Source organism: Sapajus apella, unplaced genomic scaffold (assembly GCF_009761245.1).
Source record: "Sapajus apella isolate SASKATOON/1434 unplaced genomic scaffold, GSC_monkey_1.0 scaffold66, whole genome shotgun sequence".
NCBI classification, from domain to species: domain Eukaryota; kingdom Metazoa; phylum Chordata; class Mammalia; order Primates; family Cebidae; genus Sapajus; species Sapajus apella.
This window is the reverse complement of record NW_022437006.1, coordinates 8353846-8371222: the sequence shown is the minus strand read 5'-3', so window position 1 is coordinate 8371222 and position 17377 is coordinate 8353846. Positions and strand designations below refer to the sequence as shown.

The 17377-nt window shown below is 36.8% G+C and overlaps 1 protein-coding gene across 4 annotated transcripts in view; it reads right to left on the bottom strand.

Annotated features, from left to right (window-relative positions):
• The window catches only part of TMEM117 (transmembrane protein 117), a 536937-nt gene that overhangs the window by 79875 nt on the left and 439685 nt on the right, over positions 1–17377 (bottom strand). For all 4 annotated transcript variants that reach the window (XM_032248373.1, XM_032248370.1, XM_032248371.1 and 1 more), the window contains one exon: positions 9538–9697. In XM_032248373.1, coding sequence (XP_032104264.1) covers positions 9538–9697 — 160 coding nt within the window. The remainder of the gene's footprint in view (positions 1–9537; positions 9698–17377) is intronic.

Sequence of the window (17377 nt, the reverse complement as noted above, 5' to 3'; positions counted from 1 at the left end):
CTTGGACAACATTCTTAAAGGTGCTTTTTCATGCTCAACTCCAGGGTTAATAAACCTTGACTTAGAAACTGCCCATTGGGATAGTCAGAAGACCCAGCCTCTACATCAGGTCCTGCCACTGACTGACTTGATGTCCTCAGACAACTTAGAGAACCTCCCTGGGCTTCAGCTTTAAAACTCAAGATATGAAAAAGTGACTCTAAATTGTCCTCCTGCTCTAAAATTTCATGACTTTATGATATTAATGAACTTGTCTGTCTGAAAATAGTTCTTTTTCATTTCTTATTTTAGGCATGAGCTTAAAATGAATGCTGTGAATTACAGAGGATTGTTTTACTGGCTCCCATGATTCCATTACCTACAAAATTCTTTTGGAATTTGTTCCTTAGCTTTATCAGTGTATCTTAAAAAGTTCATAGAGGAGCCCATAGAAATGCCTCATATCCCTTACACCATCCATTAAAAAGAGTTACAAAGGATCAGTCCCATCAGAGCTGGGAAAAGAATATTTGAGATGAATTTCCCTATAGCTTGCATTTATCATCACCTTTACAATTGTGATCTGAAGTATAGCCATGCTCTGACTTTGGGTGCTAACAGGATGGCTAAATGTGTCATTCTTCAATGCTGCACTTTTTTTTTACTGGGTACGAGTAGGAAAATGACAAGTAGCAACTGCTACACGGGACTTCCAGGACCAACCTTGACACACATACAAAGATAAGAGTGAGGCATAGGGCTGAAATATTCTTTTCAGAGTGATGTTCAAGCTCTAATTATAAGAAAAAACACATTCATTGGAAAAATACAAATGCACCTAAGTTATATATTGCTGCTTCAGGATGGCTGTGAAAAAATTCCTGCCCATGTGCAGTAGTATAGAATTTTTATCTTTCCAGTTTTTTAATCATGTTCTAGCTCTCTTTTAAATGAATACCTCAGGGATTGAAGCATTATACTTTAAATTGGGATAAAACTTGAATGTCTCTATTTTCCACTTACTTAACCAAATCTTGTAATTCCTTCAAACTACATTCTTTCTACGTTATACATAAAGACTTGAGGCCGGGCGCGGTGGCTCAAGCCTGTAATCCCAGCACTTTGGGAGGCCGAGGCGGGTGGATCACAAGGTCAAGAGATCGAGACCATCCTGGTCAACATGGTGAAACCCCGTCTCTACTAAAAATACAAAAAATTAGCTGGGCATGGTGGCGCGTGCCTGTAATCCCAGCTACTCAGGAGGCTGAGGCAGGAGAATTGCCTGAACCCAGGAGGCGGAGGTTGCGGTGAGCCGAGATCGCGCCATTGCACTCCGGCCTGGGTAACAAGAAAGAAACTCCGTCTCAAAAAAGACTTGAGTGATCTCTCCCACTCACAATAATCCCTCACAGAATTTACTGTCAGTTTCAAAACTGTCATCTATATCATATACTAACCAGACTATTAGTTTCACTTTCAAGTGAATGTGTTTGTCACTCCAGTACCCATGGTTAAATCCTAAAAGTTTCTGCCTGATAGCCCCAGTGCTTCCAGCTCACTGTTACCTTCTGCCAAATTCCTCAGATACCATGGGCTGGCCACCTGTTAGGACAGCCTCCTTGGCACTGCATGCAGACTACCCACCAGGCTGGAGTACTTCCTTCTGTATGGACAAACTCATCATGTTATGTCTATCTACTATTTGGAGATCTGTTGCCAGGACTGCTAATAAACATAATGTGGTCTCCTTCCGTGATTCTCCCTTAACAGTCTGTCTCCTGACAGTACTAGCAGTGTTCAGGGAAGACAAAATGGTGAGAGTAAATAAAGTTGAGATTTAACCCCTGAAGCACATACCATGAAGACAGTGGGCATTTATGGTTAATCCAGGTATTACCTAAGTGATAAGCCTTTTACTCCATGTCACTACTTGGGACCTAAAACAGAAGCCACCATTATTGTGTTTTCAAATAGTATTTTTCCTTGAGTAAGGAAAAATGAAGATGTTAAACGTGTAAAGAGGAGGCTAAAATACTTCGAAGAAGTTATGTAAAATATTCCCAAAGCTCAAGATGTTAAATCTAGTGGACAAACATTTAAACAAATCTTTCTAAATAACCTATAAACGTAACTAGTTGGAATAACTTGTCTTATTCCAACTTGTTAAAACACCATGACCATGTAATTTACATAGGTTTATGCTTGTTGCTCTCCCATATGGTCTGAAATGACTGAATCCACTTTCCACAACTGTGACCTCAAAAGAAATGCCCTACTAAAGTCAGGTCAGTGGAGTTTTAAAATAAAGTCTATCAAGAGTCGCAAGGTCTATTTTTTAACTAGTCAACCTACTTCCGAGAGCCACACACAAAACAGAAAACACACACTTTAAATCTGTTACACGGTGAAATGTTTGTGTAATGCAATTTCTATGTTTATTTTTTTCAGTGCATTAAGAATTGCTTTTCAGGAAATATCACTTCTCTCCAAGTGCCTTTTGACTACACCAAAGAATGCTTTTTAACACCTAACTCTGTAATTTATTCAGATTCTTCTTTACATAGTTAATTACTGTAAGATCATACTTCAGTGAAAATGTCCAAATGTAATACTTTTGATAGTTCATTCTCCCGCTGTTGGTAAGTATTTCGCCTCTTGAAAAATCACATTATTTGGTACATGTGAAATAATGTTACATTAATTCCTTTATTCTTTCACACAGCAAAATATTTATGGTAAAACTGCAATGAATTAACCATGTTGTGGGAATGAAAAAAACGATAAAACATTTCCTCTCCACAAGGAGCTTACACATTTACAGGATGTATGTATATACACAGGTAACAGGCAGATACATAGGTAAATTACGAGAGAGAGAAGTGTTGAAAAGATGTATCAACAGTATGAGCAACCAAAACTTAATCCTTGAAATTTTCTTTTTAATAGTCTTTCCTTTATACAGCTTCTGTTATAAACTTGACGTACATAAATCTAAAATATTACACAGACACACATACACACTCCTGCCCATATATATCTATGCATCCAGGCACATATATATTTGTATTTATCGATATAAAAATATGAGATTTATGTGATGTCTATAACCTACTTTCCATTTTTTTCTTTTTCTATTAAAAATAATTTCTAATATTATTATAGATTCACGGGGTCAAGTGCAGGTTTTTTAAATGGATATATTACGTGATGCTAAGAATTGGGGTATGGATGGCCCTGTTTCCCAGTAGAGAGGATAGTACCTGATAGTTTTTTGGTCCATGTCCCTTCTGCCTTCTCCAGTAGTCCCCAGTATCTGTAGTTCCCATTTTTATGTCCACCTGTACTCAATGTTTAGTTCTCATTTACAAATGAAAACATGCAGTATTTGGTTTTCTGTTCTGTGTTAATTCACTTAGGATGATGGCCTCCAGATGAACCCATGTTGCTGCAGAGAACACCATTTCATTCTTTTTCATGGCTGCATAGTATTCCACTGTGTATAGGTACCACATTTTCTTTATCTAATTCACTGTTGATGGGCACCTAGGTTGAGTCTATGTCTTTGCTATTGAGAATTATACTGTAATAAACATATGTGCATGCGTCTTTTTGGTAGAACTTATTTTCCTTTGGATATATACTCAGTAATGGGATTGCTGGGTTGAATGGTAGTTCTGTTCAAGTTCTTTGAGAGATCTCCAAACTGCATTTTACAGTGGTTGGACAATTTACATTCCCACCACTAGTGCATTCCCTTTTCTCTGTAGCCTCACCAGCATCTGTTTTTTTTTTTAATCCTTTTTTATAATAGGCATTCTGATGGCTGTGAGATGGTATGTCTCACAGTTTTGATTTGCATTTCTCTGATGATTAGTGATGATGAACATTTTTTCATATGCATGTTGATTGCTTGTATGTCTTTTTTTTTTTTTGAGGAGTGTCTGTTCATAGGTGGGATTATCTGTTATTTGCTTGTTGAGTTGTTTAAGTATCTTATAAATTCTGGATATTAAACTTCTGTTTGATGCATAGTTTGCAGATATTTTCTCCAATATTCTGGGTTGTCTTTTTAAAAATAATGCAATAGCTGAGTAATCTTTTTTAAATAATAGGCATTCTAACAGCTATGAGATGGTATATCTTACAGTTCTGATTTGCATTTCTCTGATGATTAGCATTTTTTCATATGTTTCTTGGCTGCTTGTATTTTTTTTTTTTTTTACAAGTGTCTGTTAATGTTTTTTGCCCACTTTTAGATGGGATTATATGTTATTTGCTTGTTGAGCTGTTTAAGCATCTTATAAATTCTGGATATTAGACCTCTGTTGGAAGCATAGTTTGCAGATATTTTCTCCAGTACTGTGGGTTGTCTTTTTACTCTGCCATTTCTTTTTCTGTACAAAAGCACTTTTGTTTAATTAGGTATCACTTGTCAATTTTTGTTTTTGTTGCAATTGCTTTTGAAGACGTAGCCATAAATTATTTGCCAACGCCAATGTTGAGAAGGAAGAGTTTTTCCTCATGGTTACCACTTCTCCAGGCCCATAGCAAGTACGGCCTGGCTACCGCTGATACCACAAAATCCAATGGCTGTTTAGTCAGTTTATGGTAAATGCTGCCAGGCCTGTATCTCTCTCATTTCAGGAATTGGCTCCCCTCTGTCCCAGAAAGAGTCCAGAAGGGCTATCTAGGAGCCAAGGCCTGGAGTCAGGGACCTCAGGAGCCCACTCTGTACTCTACCCCACTGTGGCTGAGCTGGTACCCAAGCTGCCAGACAGAGTCCCCTTTACTATTCACTCTGCTTTCCCCAAGTAGAAGGAATATCTCCCCATGGCTACCACAGGTGGGGATATTGGATTATACCTGAAACCAGCACGGCACTGGATGTCAACCAAGGCTGCAGTGAGTACTTCCAGGCTACTGCTTATGTTCATTTAAGGCTCAAGGGCTCTTTAGACAGCAGGTGATGAACTGCCACAACTGAGTCCTTCCCTTCAACTCAGTGGGTTCTCTTGTGGCCCAGGAACATTGTCCAGGAGGTAGAATCAGAAATGGGCGCCTCAGGACTCTGCCTGGTGCCCTATTCTACTGTGGTAAGCTAGTATCCAAGTTGCAAGACAAAGTCCTCTTTACTCTCTCCTCTCCTGAAGCAGAGGGAAGGACTTTCTCTTGGAGCTGTGAGCAGCACTGCTTGGGATTGGAGGAAGAATGGTGCAAGCACTCCCTTGGCCACTCAAGTTGCCAGAACTCAAGTTGCCAGAACTTGAGCCAGAACTCAAGTTGCAAATGCTGAGGTGGACAATTCCCCTCTTGCTAGGGCTGGTCTATGTGTGACAGCTGAATTTTGCCCTGTGTTGTTTTCTATTAAACAGGCAGCACTAAGTTCCAATGTGAAGTCCCACAGTCACTGTGCTCTCCCCTCCCCTAAGCACAGATTCTCTGTGCGACGTGGTGACTGCTGTGGGAGAAGAGAGATGTCGGCAATTTAAGACTGACTTTCCTACCCTCTTCAGTGTCTCTTTCTTTGATATACTGTTAAAACCAGGCACTGTGATCATTCATCTGATTTTGGTTCTTATGGAGGTGGTTTCTTGTGTGGATTGTTGTTAAATTTCATGCTCCTATGGGGGGGATGATCAATGGAAGGTTCTATTTGGATATTTTGCTCCATCTGTCCCGCTTTTTTCCTTTGTTTACAAACGTATTTTTAACTCTTTTCAAAAAATTGTATACATTTATGGAGTATAAGTGTAATTTTGATGCATGGATAGATTGTGTAGTGGTGAAGTCAGTACTTTTAGGGTATCCATCAGCTGAATCTTTTTCTTAACCTAGCAAAGAAGGTAGGTGGGTAGGGCATGCTACAAATCAAATACTTATGCAAAGAAATGAAGGGATATATATATAAATCAAATGGCATACGTACAAATACTTAGTAGAATCTGAGATAAGGTTTTACTTAGAAGAAAGTTTTCTCTACAGTTTATTTCTTGTGTCCTGTATGTAGCATGCGTGAGTCGCATTACATTTTGCTGGTATCTGTTAATGTCTTAGTTCTAGTGAGTTTACTAAAACCACAAGAAAAATGTGATACAACAATAAAGGTAGAAAAATCCTATTAGGTAAACATCTATAAAAATTAATGGTTATACTTTAGAAGTATTCAGAATTGGCCTGCAAATTTTGTTAAAAATAAAAACTTCACAAAAGTAGCACCAAATTCTAATTTTTTAAAATTACAATACCTTTCTATAGTGTAAGTGGAATTTTCCTACCATTAGAAAGCCTAGGATCGATTGCTTTCAAATTATTTAAATAATTATAATAAGGATAGGTGTTTCAGTGACACTAGTTTTGCTACTTCTTTATTTTTCTTTCATCTGAAATATGTAAATATGGGATGAATTAGAACACAGTTTAGTTGGTTATGAACTTGTTAGGATATTTGTCTTATATATTTTCAAATGTGTTGAGTACACATGCTTTCTGGTGCTCTGTTTCCATAAATTAATTCTCTTACCACATGTACTAGTTTCTAGAACTTCTACAATATGCTCACAAAGAGGGATACAGTTTGCATAAGACTCAGTGCTGAGCTGTCACTTCTTTATCCTCATCGAGCAGTTATTACCCTGGGCCTACTCCTGCTATGCAAGGCACTCTGCTTGGGAAACTCCATGGATATGAAGAGTTATAAGGAAAAAGTGACATGTTGATTTGCAGTTCAGGTAAAAAGTGCTACAAGAGTTCTGAAGAGGGAGTGATCACATGGCTTTAATGAGCAGAGAGCTGAAATGGCATCCAGTGGTAGAATCTAGATGAGTAGAACAGAAAAGGCACAATCTGTAGAGGAACAGGAGACTCCTGACATTGGGGAATAAGTGTGCTGTGGGCAAATGCCCAGCAGCAAATACTTTGATCTGGGTGGAACCAGAGCATAGAAGACATGGGACAAGACAGAGTCAGGGCCAGACCACGGAGGGCACTCAGCTCCCAGAGGCTGAACACTCCTCTTAGACAATGAGAAGTCATGGACAATATCTAGGGCTGAGAAGTGTACAACATGGCATTCCCAAACTAGAAGTTTATGAAGAAGAGCTGTATAAGGCATATGGTACAAAGGGATAAGGACATAGGATCTAAAGGAGATAGATTACTTTGCAATAGAATAAAGGGTAGTCAAGACTGGAATGGTGGCAAGGAAATCAGAAAGAATGACATTAAAGGCACAGAGAAAGATAAATCAATAGGCTTGACTAGCTGACTTAAGGGAAGAGAGAAAAGAGGAGTTAAGGGACCTAAATTTGGGGGCTTATTTTTTATTCATCTTTATATTAGAAAATTTGGAGTTTATAACCCAACCTCTCTCCCCTTTTCTTCCAGATGACCTCATCATCACAGCCTCCTGTGTTAAGCCCATGAGTTCCTGCAATTCCTTCCTAAGAAATCTGGAATCACGCCTGACAGTTAGAGGATGCTTGCCTTCTGTTGGCAGTAGCCATTTTCTTCCATTTGAATGAGAAACCTGGACAGACTGCTTTACAGTAAGAGGAAAAGAAAGAAAAGAGAGAGGCAGAAATATAAAAGATAAGAGATGGAAAATAAAGGCTGGGTCTGGATTCCTTGTTACACTCTGGTCTCTGTTTTCATGTGTTCCTAGAGGCAAACACACCCCTCCTCTTGAATTGGGTAGGATATCCCTATAATGCAGCAATACATTCCTCCTTTGATTAAATTAGCTTGGCAGCTTGGCAGGGTTATTGTTACTTGTAGCCAAAATGCTCCACACTTAAGTATTCCTCAGCATAAACTCTTCGTCTTCAGCCAGTTGTACTCTGACTACTCTCTGAACACTTCAAGCACGTTATTGACATTTTACATTGTTAGGATATTTTTTTCATCTAGAATGTCTTTCCCTTCCCAGTCCTGCTGATTCTGCCTATATAAATCCCGACTATCTTTTCTTTCTTCCATTTGTCTTTATTAAGCACTTTTTGAGTGAATCCATAGAATCTGTAAATTACAATGTTATATTTTCCCACTTGAAGTCCTTGATTTTAGTGAACTCTTGGAAGAATACTTAAAACTTACACAAATAGAGTAGAAGCAAGAGGATGGTACTGAACAGTCAAATAATTTATGCTCTCAAATATATGAATGTAAGCAAATTCAATTAGACAAGAGTCTACTTAGTTACTAATACCATTGACTTTAAGATGGGTTCAGAGAGGTGTCGGGAGGCCATTTGGCCAATGTAGACATTTTACATTGAGGAATTATATTAGTTAGGAAATAGAAAAAGATAAAAATAGCCTTCATATAAGTAATTCATGATGCATTATTACATAAATGCTAAAAATTCAATTCTGTAGATATCTATAGGACATTCTACAGCTTAGTGACAGACAGATCTAGAACCTACCAATGCTGTCTGACTCAAAGTCCAAAGCTTTTCCAATTGCTATTTCAGGAAATAAGAAATTCATCCATTTTCAAATGAGACAAAAATATTCTATTTTATCTCTTCAACTAATTTTTTTAAATGATAATGTATTTTTAAATATTATCCATTAACCTAGTAATATACTCAAGGAACCATCTTGAACCTAATGCCCAGGATATATTATTTAACAAATTAAAAAATAAAATAAACTTCTATCCTGTTTTGAGACAACACTGAATATCTCTCAAAGGCCTGTTTTTGCCTGTAGAAATGAGAAAACCCATCTGCTATCCTGTGAAATCTCACATAAATTCAGAACACAATGGAGTATTCCTTCAGTAATCATAGTCTTTGGTCTGGTGACTTACCATGCCTCAGGAGAGAAAATAAGCAAAATTACCTTATGAAAGCAATAAGAAAATATCCAGCAAATGGATGGACATTTAATGAGCATGATAAAGTACCAAGAAATAGCTAGTGTCTCTTTTTGCCCCATTCAAAAGAATATTCCTAAAACCCCAAACAGCCACACCAAATTACAAGAGTAACACTGGTTACTGTGATGCTATTGTATGAAAAATCTGTTGCTAAGCAGGGCAGAAAAATTGTTTACATGAAAATGGAATGGTCACTGGTGAATACTGAAAGAAAGTAAAATTTTCTATAACCAGGAAAAGAATTTTTACATCACTCCATTTCAGCTGCTATAAAACCCTGAGTAGCTTTGACAATTGCTTTTCCCTGCTTTGCTGGTTTTATATCATCCTCATTTCTGCAGCTTTCCATTTACTAAATGACAGGGTTTTTTGGGTTTTGTTTCTGGGTGTGTTTTTTTTTCCCCCGAAGCCTAGACAGAAAATACCAATGTGCTATATGGTTTCTAGGGGCCCACCTTGCAATGTTCATAAAATACACTTTTGGTGCCCCTCTTATAAAAGTCCAATTGGCTTTTCCTACCAGTATAATTGCTGAAAATATAAACAGAGAAGGCCCCATTAATAGTAACTGTAAATGCTGTACTGAACTAGATTTATGGAGCCTGTTGCCATAGCCTGTTTGTTACACTGAGAACAGAGCATTCAACAGCTTAGTTGAGGGAAGGGAAATACACTTACCTGCATCACAATAAGGAGGTCAAAGACCAAGATAAAAGAAGCAAGGAATGCTCTGGAAACTTCATCACTAGGCAAAAATCCCCGATTCAGCTTGTCCCAGCTGATCCAGTCCGTTGTAATCACAAGTACAACCACAGATGTCAGAGTAAAAAGCACTGTCCTGTAAGGAACAAGACACTCATTAAAGAACATAAGGCATACAATATAGATACTAGAGTGATGTTATCTGTGCTGTATTAAATGTCTGCCCCTTGCAAGTGCCTACGCTAACGTATATTCACCAAAAGGAAGATGAACAAAGTTGACCCGCACTTTGGGAGGCCAAGGTGGCTGAATCATCTGAGGTCAGGAGTTCAAGACCAGCCTTCCCAATATAGTAAAACCCCGTTTCTACTAAAAGTACAAAAAAATTTAGCCAAACACTGATGTGCGCCTGTAGTCCCAGCCACTTAGGAGGCTGAGGCTGGAGAATCACTTGAACCTGGGAGGCGGAGGGTGCAGTGAGCTGAGATCATGCCACTGCACTCCAGCCTAGGCAACAGAGTGAGACTAAGAATAAAAAAATAAAAATAAATAAAAAAAAAAACTTAAGTGCTTTCTTTTAAAAGCAATTAGAAAAAGTTATAGTAGCATGTCTTCCAAGATTTTCCCTAAAGAACATTAAGACAATAATTATGAAACAAATAATTAACAACCAACAATATTAAAAATGATTTTGGTTAATGCAGTAAGTGTCCCATGAAAACATTGGTATGTGGCTCTTAGTAAACATGTACACTGTTTACCAAGGATAGTGGACATGCAACCTAAGGAGATAAGGCAGATGGTGAATGGTTGAGGAAATTTTTGTAGAATTATCCTTCTACAAAGGACGGGGATAGTTAGGCCAGACACATAACCATCCCCGAGACATGATAAGCTCCATATAGGAAACACCTCTAAATGCCACCAATGTAGCCTGTTCTCATAGGACATTTACTATCCATGGCTTGTGGTCTAGTGACCTCTCTCCATGTCAGAGCATCTGCTCCCTGCTATAAGATATTAGGACGCTGACATTTTCTCTTACATATCTTTGTAGCCACCATAAAATCTTGCATAAGTATACACAGATGGAGTTCGAGGGTTAGTTGAAACGAAGCCATTTTTAAAAATCAGAAAAATATTCAAATTAGTCTTTAATGCTGACTTTTAAAGTAGATCGGAAATGTGGGTGGTGAAAATTTAATCTGCCAGAGAATTGTCTGTAATGTAGTTAAGCCTGCGCTTTCAGGGCTATATTGATAGCTAGATACTGTTTAGAATTATAAGAAGAAAAAAATTATTTGAAATATATTTAATCAGATAAAAAATGCAAGAAATAAAAAGGAAAACAGAAGAAAAGACAGAGATGAAATAACATCGTAGAACACATACCCATTTTGGCAATTAACAAAACTGGTTTTGCTCTCTAATGTCTTATAATAATTGAAACTCATACAAAATAATATGAATCTTCATAGAATTCTCTTTTCAGTTGTACATAGTGCAAACTTCTAAGCCAAAAATTTGGTTTTCCTTTTCACAACTTCTTATTTGAAGCAATTTATACTTTGATATAATGTATATAAAGAAATCCTTTTTATATTTTTTCTCCTCATGAAAAGATACATTATTTTTTTAAAATTTTAGAAAATGAACATTCCTATTCAACCTCATTATTTTATTAAAATTGCAAATTTTCAAAAGAATTTGACTCATGACCTCTAAAATATAAAGAGTACAGATTGTCTCCTGCTATTGTTTAGAGTAACTTTGATCACAGAAACGCAAATGAATTAAATAATTATGGGAAAAATTCTAACTATTATATTTCAATAGATAGAAATTGCAAGTATTACATAGTAAGAATAGTGGGACTTATGCAAAATTTTCTCCAGGGTAAGTCTATGTGTTTTTGTATTTTGTTTGAGTTTGAGAAACCTCAAGCAACTCTGAATGAAATCACCATTTTTTTTTTCAAGAAGAAATATGACAATCTCCATGAAGAATAGATAAATATTGATCATTATTAAAAGTTTTTTGGTATTAAGGGTATTTTCTCATCATTCTTGGCTTTTCAAATGCATTTCCCACAAGGATGCTATGAACATATATGAATATATATACTTTACAGGATGCACTCATATCACTGTACAGGTTGGTAAACAGTTGGCGTCCCAATTTTCTCGTGTCCCACTTTGCCTCCTCAGCCTCCTTCACAGAACCTCTCACCTCCCTGTTATCCAGCACTGCCTAGTTAACCTCTGGTGAAAGAAGGGTATTCTGATACTTCATGCCAGTGTCTATTCTACTGGTTGGAGCATGTAGTCCATAAATTATTATTTTTAATATCATTACTGCATTTGCACCTGGAACTTCCTTTAGTAAAGACAGTTGATTAAGAGGAATTAATACTCTAATGTCACTTCATGGGTCTAAATATGTTAACTGTTACTGTAAAATTAAATATTTATTCAGAGGCACATTTTTAGGTGTGAAAGTCTGGGAGTTTGGAATAAGTGTCTGCTGAGCAATTAGAAACCTCATCTATTACAATTGTTGTAAAGGAACTATTCTAGGAGTTAGCAAGATAGCAGAATAGAAGATCCTCTACTTATATCCTCCCACAGAACAATAATTTGGCAGCTATCTATGGAAAAAAGTGCCTTTGTCAAGCTTTGAGATTCAGATACGAAGTCCAAGACCGATCAGGGCAGTTCTGAGAAGGCAGGCCTGTACCCAGTCAGCAGGCTTATGAACAGTGGCCCTGGATACAGATCCAGAAACAACCTCATTCCCCTATGAACTTGGCTACAGCTCCATTTGGCCTTGGTCCTGCCACCAGAATCGCCCACCAAGGAATGAGGGAGGAGTCATGCCCACATACATTTTGTACAACAGACCTGTTGATCTCAGCCCCAACTGTGGACCCTAAAGTGGCCCTATAATTCAGTTCCAGCCACTCTCGCCTATAGTACTGAGAGCATCTCTGATGACACAGGGACCTTCCAAAAGATATGTCCATTAATACCCTGGTGGCAGTCTCAACTTTGGTCCCACTGTACATGCTGAAAGAGCCCTTTAACTTGGTTCCAGCTCCCCTCAGCTGTGATCTGAGAACAGTTCTGTACACCAATGGACTTTATAGAAAACATGCTCATCCATGCTCCCAGAAATAGGCCAGCTGATCTCAGGCTGAATATAGATCTTAAAAGTAGACCTGTGATCCATCTCCAGCTCTGCTTGGACGCAGTCGGGGCAGTCTTGCCCAACCAAGAAGCTGGCAGGAGGTTCATCTGTCTGTGACCCTGGAAAGAGACCTAAAAACATTCAACTCAGCCGTGGACCCTGAAGCACCCCTGTAACTCAGCTCTAGCCCCCCTCAGCCATAGTCCAAGACCAGTTCTGCCTGACCAAGGATCTACCTAGTGACCCAGTGGGAGCCCTCCTAAGAACTTGGAGAGAAAAACATTCAACAGTATACCTGGTAACAGGCCTGCCATCTGTGGAGCCAAGTGTTGAATCTAAAGCACACCCTTGCCCTAGTGCCAGTTCTACTGCCCAAAGTCCAATCCATCTTGAGATGAGACCACATATATTCTGCTCCTCATATGAACCAGCAAAAGTCACATGACCCAGAAGAAATCCTATCACGCTGGGAACCTTGAAAGGGAAGGTCAATATCTGCCAAAGCCAATCTATAAAGATTTGAGCAGGTATTTGTTCAAATGCAAACACAAAAATGCAAAGCTACACAGATAATAAAGAATCAGATAAACACAGCACCACAAAAGCAAAGTACTAAGTGCCAGTAACAACTGCAAAGAAATTTAGATCTATGAACTGTCTGACAGAAAATGCAAAACAATCATATTAAAGAAAATCAGTGGGATGGAAGGGGAAACAGACAACTAAATGAAATCAGAAAAACAATGCATGAACAAAATCAGAAGTTAATAAAAAATAGAAATCATAAAAAAATAGAAATATTGGATTGAAGAATACAATGACAGAACTGAAAAATTCAAAAAAGAGGTACAATATCATATTTAATCGTGCAAAAGAAAAAATTAGCAAACTTAAAGACAGGTCACATTGAATTAGTCAGTTAGAGAAACAATTAAAAGAAGAGTAAAGAGGGCATACTAGGCTGAACTTAGTGACTCATGCCTGTAATCCCAGCACCTTGGGAGGCCAAGGCAGGTGGACTGCTTGAGGTCAGGAGTTTCAGAGCAGCCTGGGCAACATAGTAAAACCCTGTCTCAAAAAAAAAAAAAAAAAAGAAAAAGGAAAAAGAAAAGAGAAGAAACATCAGCCAGGCATAGTGGCCTGCACTTGCAGTCCCAGCTACTCAGGAGGCTGAGGTGGGAGAATTATGAGCCTGGGAGGCGGAGGCTGCAGTGAGCCAAGATCACACCACCGAACTGCAATCTGGGTGACAGAGTGAAACCCTGTCTTAAAAAAAAAAAAAAAGAAAAAGAAAAAAAAAAAGAGCATACTAACTTATGGGTATCATGAAGATAATAAATACATGATTTCTGAAAGCCACAAGAGAAGAGACAAACAGAAGGCTTATTTAAAGAAATAATGTCTGAAAACTTCCCCGAGAGATACAGACAGACATCCTGATTCATGAAGCTCAAAGAATCTAAAGAAGGACCTACCCAGAGAATATTTTTCTGAGACACATTACAGTAGTTCCACTTTATCCTTGGTTTCACTTTCAATGCTTTCACTGACCTGCAGTCAACCACAGTTTGAAAATACTAAATGGAAAATTCCAGAAATAATTCACAAAATTTAAATTGCATTCTGTTCTGAGCAGAGTGAAGAAATCTCACTCTGTCCTGCTCTGTCTTGTCCGGGATGTGGATTATACCTTTTGCCAGCATATTGACACAGAACATGCTTTAGTCACTTAGTAGTCATCTGTTATCAGATTGACTGTTGTGGCATTGAAATTTGTTTTCAAGTAACACTTATTTTACTTAATAATGGCTTCAAAGCACAAATGATGCTGGCAATTTGGATATGCCAAAGAGAAGCCATCAAGTGAAAAGGTAAAAGTTATTGACTTAATAAAGAAAAAAAAAATGGCATGCTGAGTTTGCTAAGATCTACGGTAAGAACAAATCTTCTACTCATGAAATTAAGAAGAAAAAAAATTTATACTAGTTTTGCTGTTGCACCTCAGACTGCAGAAGTTATAGTCACAATGTATGATAAGCAAAGATGAAAAAGGCATTAAATTTGTTTCCAGAAGACATAAACAGAAACTAATGGCAATTGGGTTCAGTGCTATCCACAGTTTCAGGCATCCACTGGGGACCTTAGAATGTATTCCTCACAGAGGGAATGCTTTATAATCAAATTGACAAAGGTCTTAAAGAGGGAAACTTTAAAGCAGCAAGAGGAAAGAGACTCATCAAAAAGAAGGGTACCCTGATAAAACAATTGGTGAACACCTCAACAAAAAACGTTGAAAACTGGGAGAGAGTGGAATGATATATTCAAAGTGCTGAGGAAATGAACAGTCAAAAAAGAATTCTATATCCAACAAGACTGTCTTTCAGAAATGTAGGAGAGAAAAGGACTTACCCATACAAACAAAGGCTCAGGGAATTAATTGCCACTAGATCTGCCTTGTAAAAGAATATTAAAGGTAGAATTTAATGCTAAATTGAACTGAAAAGACGCTAATTAACATCATAAAAACATCTATATGTATAAAATTCACTAGTAAAGTTAAAAATATGGTCAAGTTCAGAATCCTGTAATAGTTGTATATAAACCACTTGTAACTTAGAGAAGTTAAAAAACAAAAGTATTAAAAATAACTAGATACACTAATTTGTTAAAGATATACAATATAAAGAGATGCACAATGTAACATCAATAGCATAAAATGTTGATTGGAGAGTAAAAGTGTAGAGTATTTGTATGTAACTGAAGTCAAGTTCTTATCAACTTAAAATGGAATGTTGTAAGATCTTTTATGCAAGCTTCATGATAACCACAAAGAAAAAACCTTTAGTAGACATACAAAAGACAATAAGAAAGGAATTAAAATATAAGATTATAGAAAATCATCAAAATACAAAGGAAGACAGGAGAAACAGGAAAAGAATAGCAAAACATTTTAAAAAGTGGAAGTCATAAAACTTTACCTATCAATAATTAGCTTAAATGTACATGGATTATATTCTTTAATCTAAAAATGCAGAGTGGCTGAATAGATTAAAAAAGCAAAAACAAGAGCCAATTATACACTCCCTATAAGAATCACTTCAGTCTTAAGGACACACGTAGGTTAAAGTGCAGGAATGGAAGAAGATATTCTAATCAAATGGTAACCAAAAGACTGCAGGGTTGGATATATTTATATTAGACAAAATGGACTTTTAGTCCAAATCTGTCATAAGAAACAAAGAAGGTCATTATATAGTAACAAAGGGTCAATGCATCAAGAGAATGTAACAATTTTAAGTATGTTTGTATCCAGTACCAGGGCATCTAAACATACCAAGCAACTACTAACAGAAGGGAGTAAAGAGACAGCAATACAGTAATAGTAGGGGACATCAATTTCTATTTGCAACAATGAATAGATCATACAAATCAAAATCAACAACTAAACAATGGACTTGAATAACACCATCCACAAAATGAGTAACAAATATATTCAAAACATTCCATCTGAAGCAGCAAAATGAACCTTCTTCTCCAGCACACATGAAACATTCTTCAGCATAGATTATATGTTAAGCCACAAAACAGTACTTAAAAATTTTTGTAAGATTAAAATAATTTCAAATATATTTTCTGACCATAATGGTATGAAACTAGAAATCAAAAACAGGAAGAATTTTGTAAAATTTACAAGTATATGAAAATTAAACAACATGCTACCTGAACAACCAATGGGTCAAAGAAGAAATCAAAAGGAAAATCAGAAAGTACTTAAGACAACAAAAAATAAAAACAGAACATACCCAAACTGATAGACTACAGCAAATATAGTTCTAAGAGGGAAGTTTCTAATAATAATCGCCTATATTAAGAATAAAGAAAGATCCCAAATAAAATATTAAATTTTATATTTCAAGGAACTAGTAAAAGAAGAACAACCTAAAGCCAAAGTTAGAAGATAGGATGCAACAAAGATCAGAGCAAAAAGAAATCAAATAGAGAATGAAAAAAAAAATGAAATACCAACAAAGCTAAAACTTAGTGTTTTGCAAAGATAAACAAAACTGATAAACCTTTAGCCAGACCAACCAAGAAGAAAAGAGACTCAAGTAAAATTATAAGTAAAAGGAAAGACATTAAAATTGATACCAAAGAAATACAAAGGGTTATAAGCGACTACTCTGAATAAGAATATTCCAACAAATTGGAAAACCTGGAATAAATGGATAAATTCCTAGAAACATACAAGTTACCAACACTGAATAATGAAATAGAAAACCTCAACAGACTGATCATGAATAAGTGACTGAATCAGTAACCAAAAACCTCTAAAGAAAATCCCAAAACCCGATAGCTTCACAAGTGAATTATATCAGAGATTTAAAGAGGAATTAATATCAATCATTCTCAAATTCTTCTAAAAATTCAGAAGGAGAGGATATCTCTGAACTCATCATTCTGAAACTGAAGTCAGGTATGGATACTATAAAAAAAGAAAAATTATAGGTCAATATTCCTAATTAACATAAATACAAACATTTGATAACATTTTTAAGAAAATGTTATCAAGCCAAATTAACAGCACTTTAAAAGAATACCGTGATCCAGTGACATTTATCCTTGGGAAGCA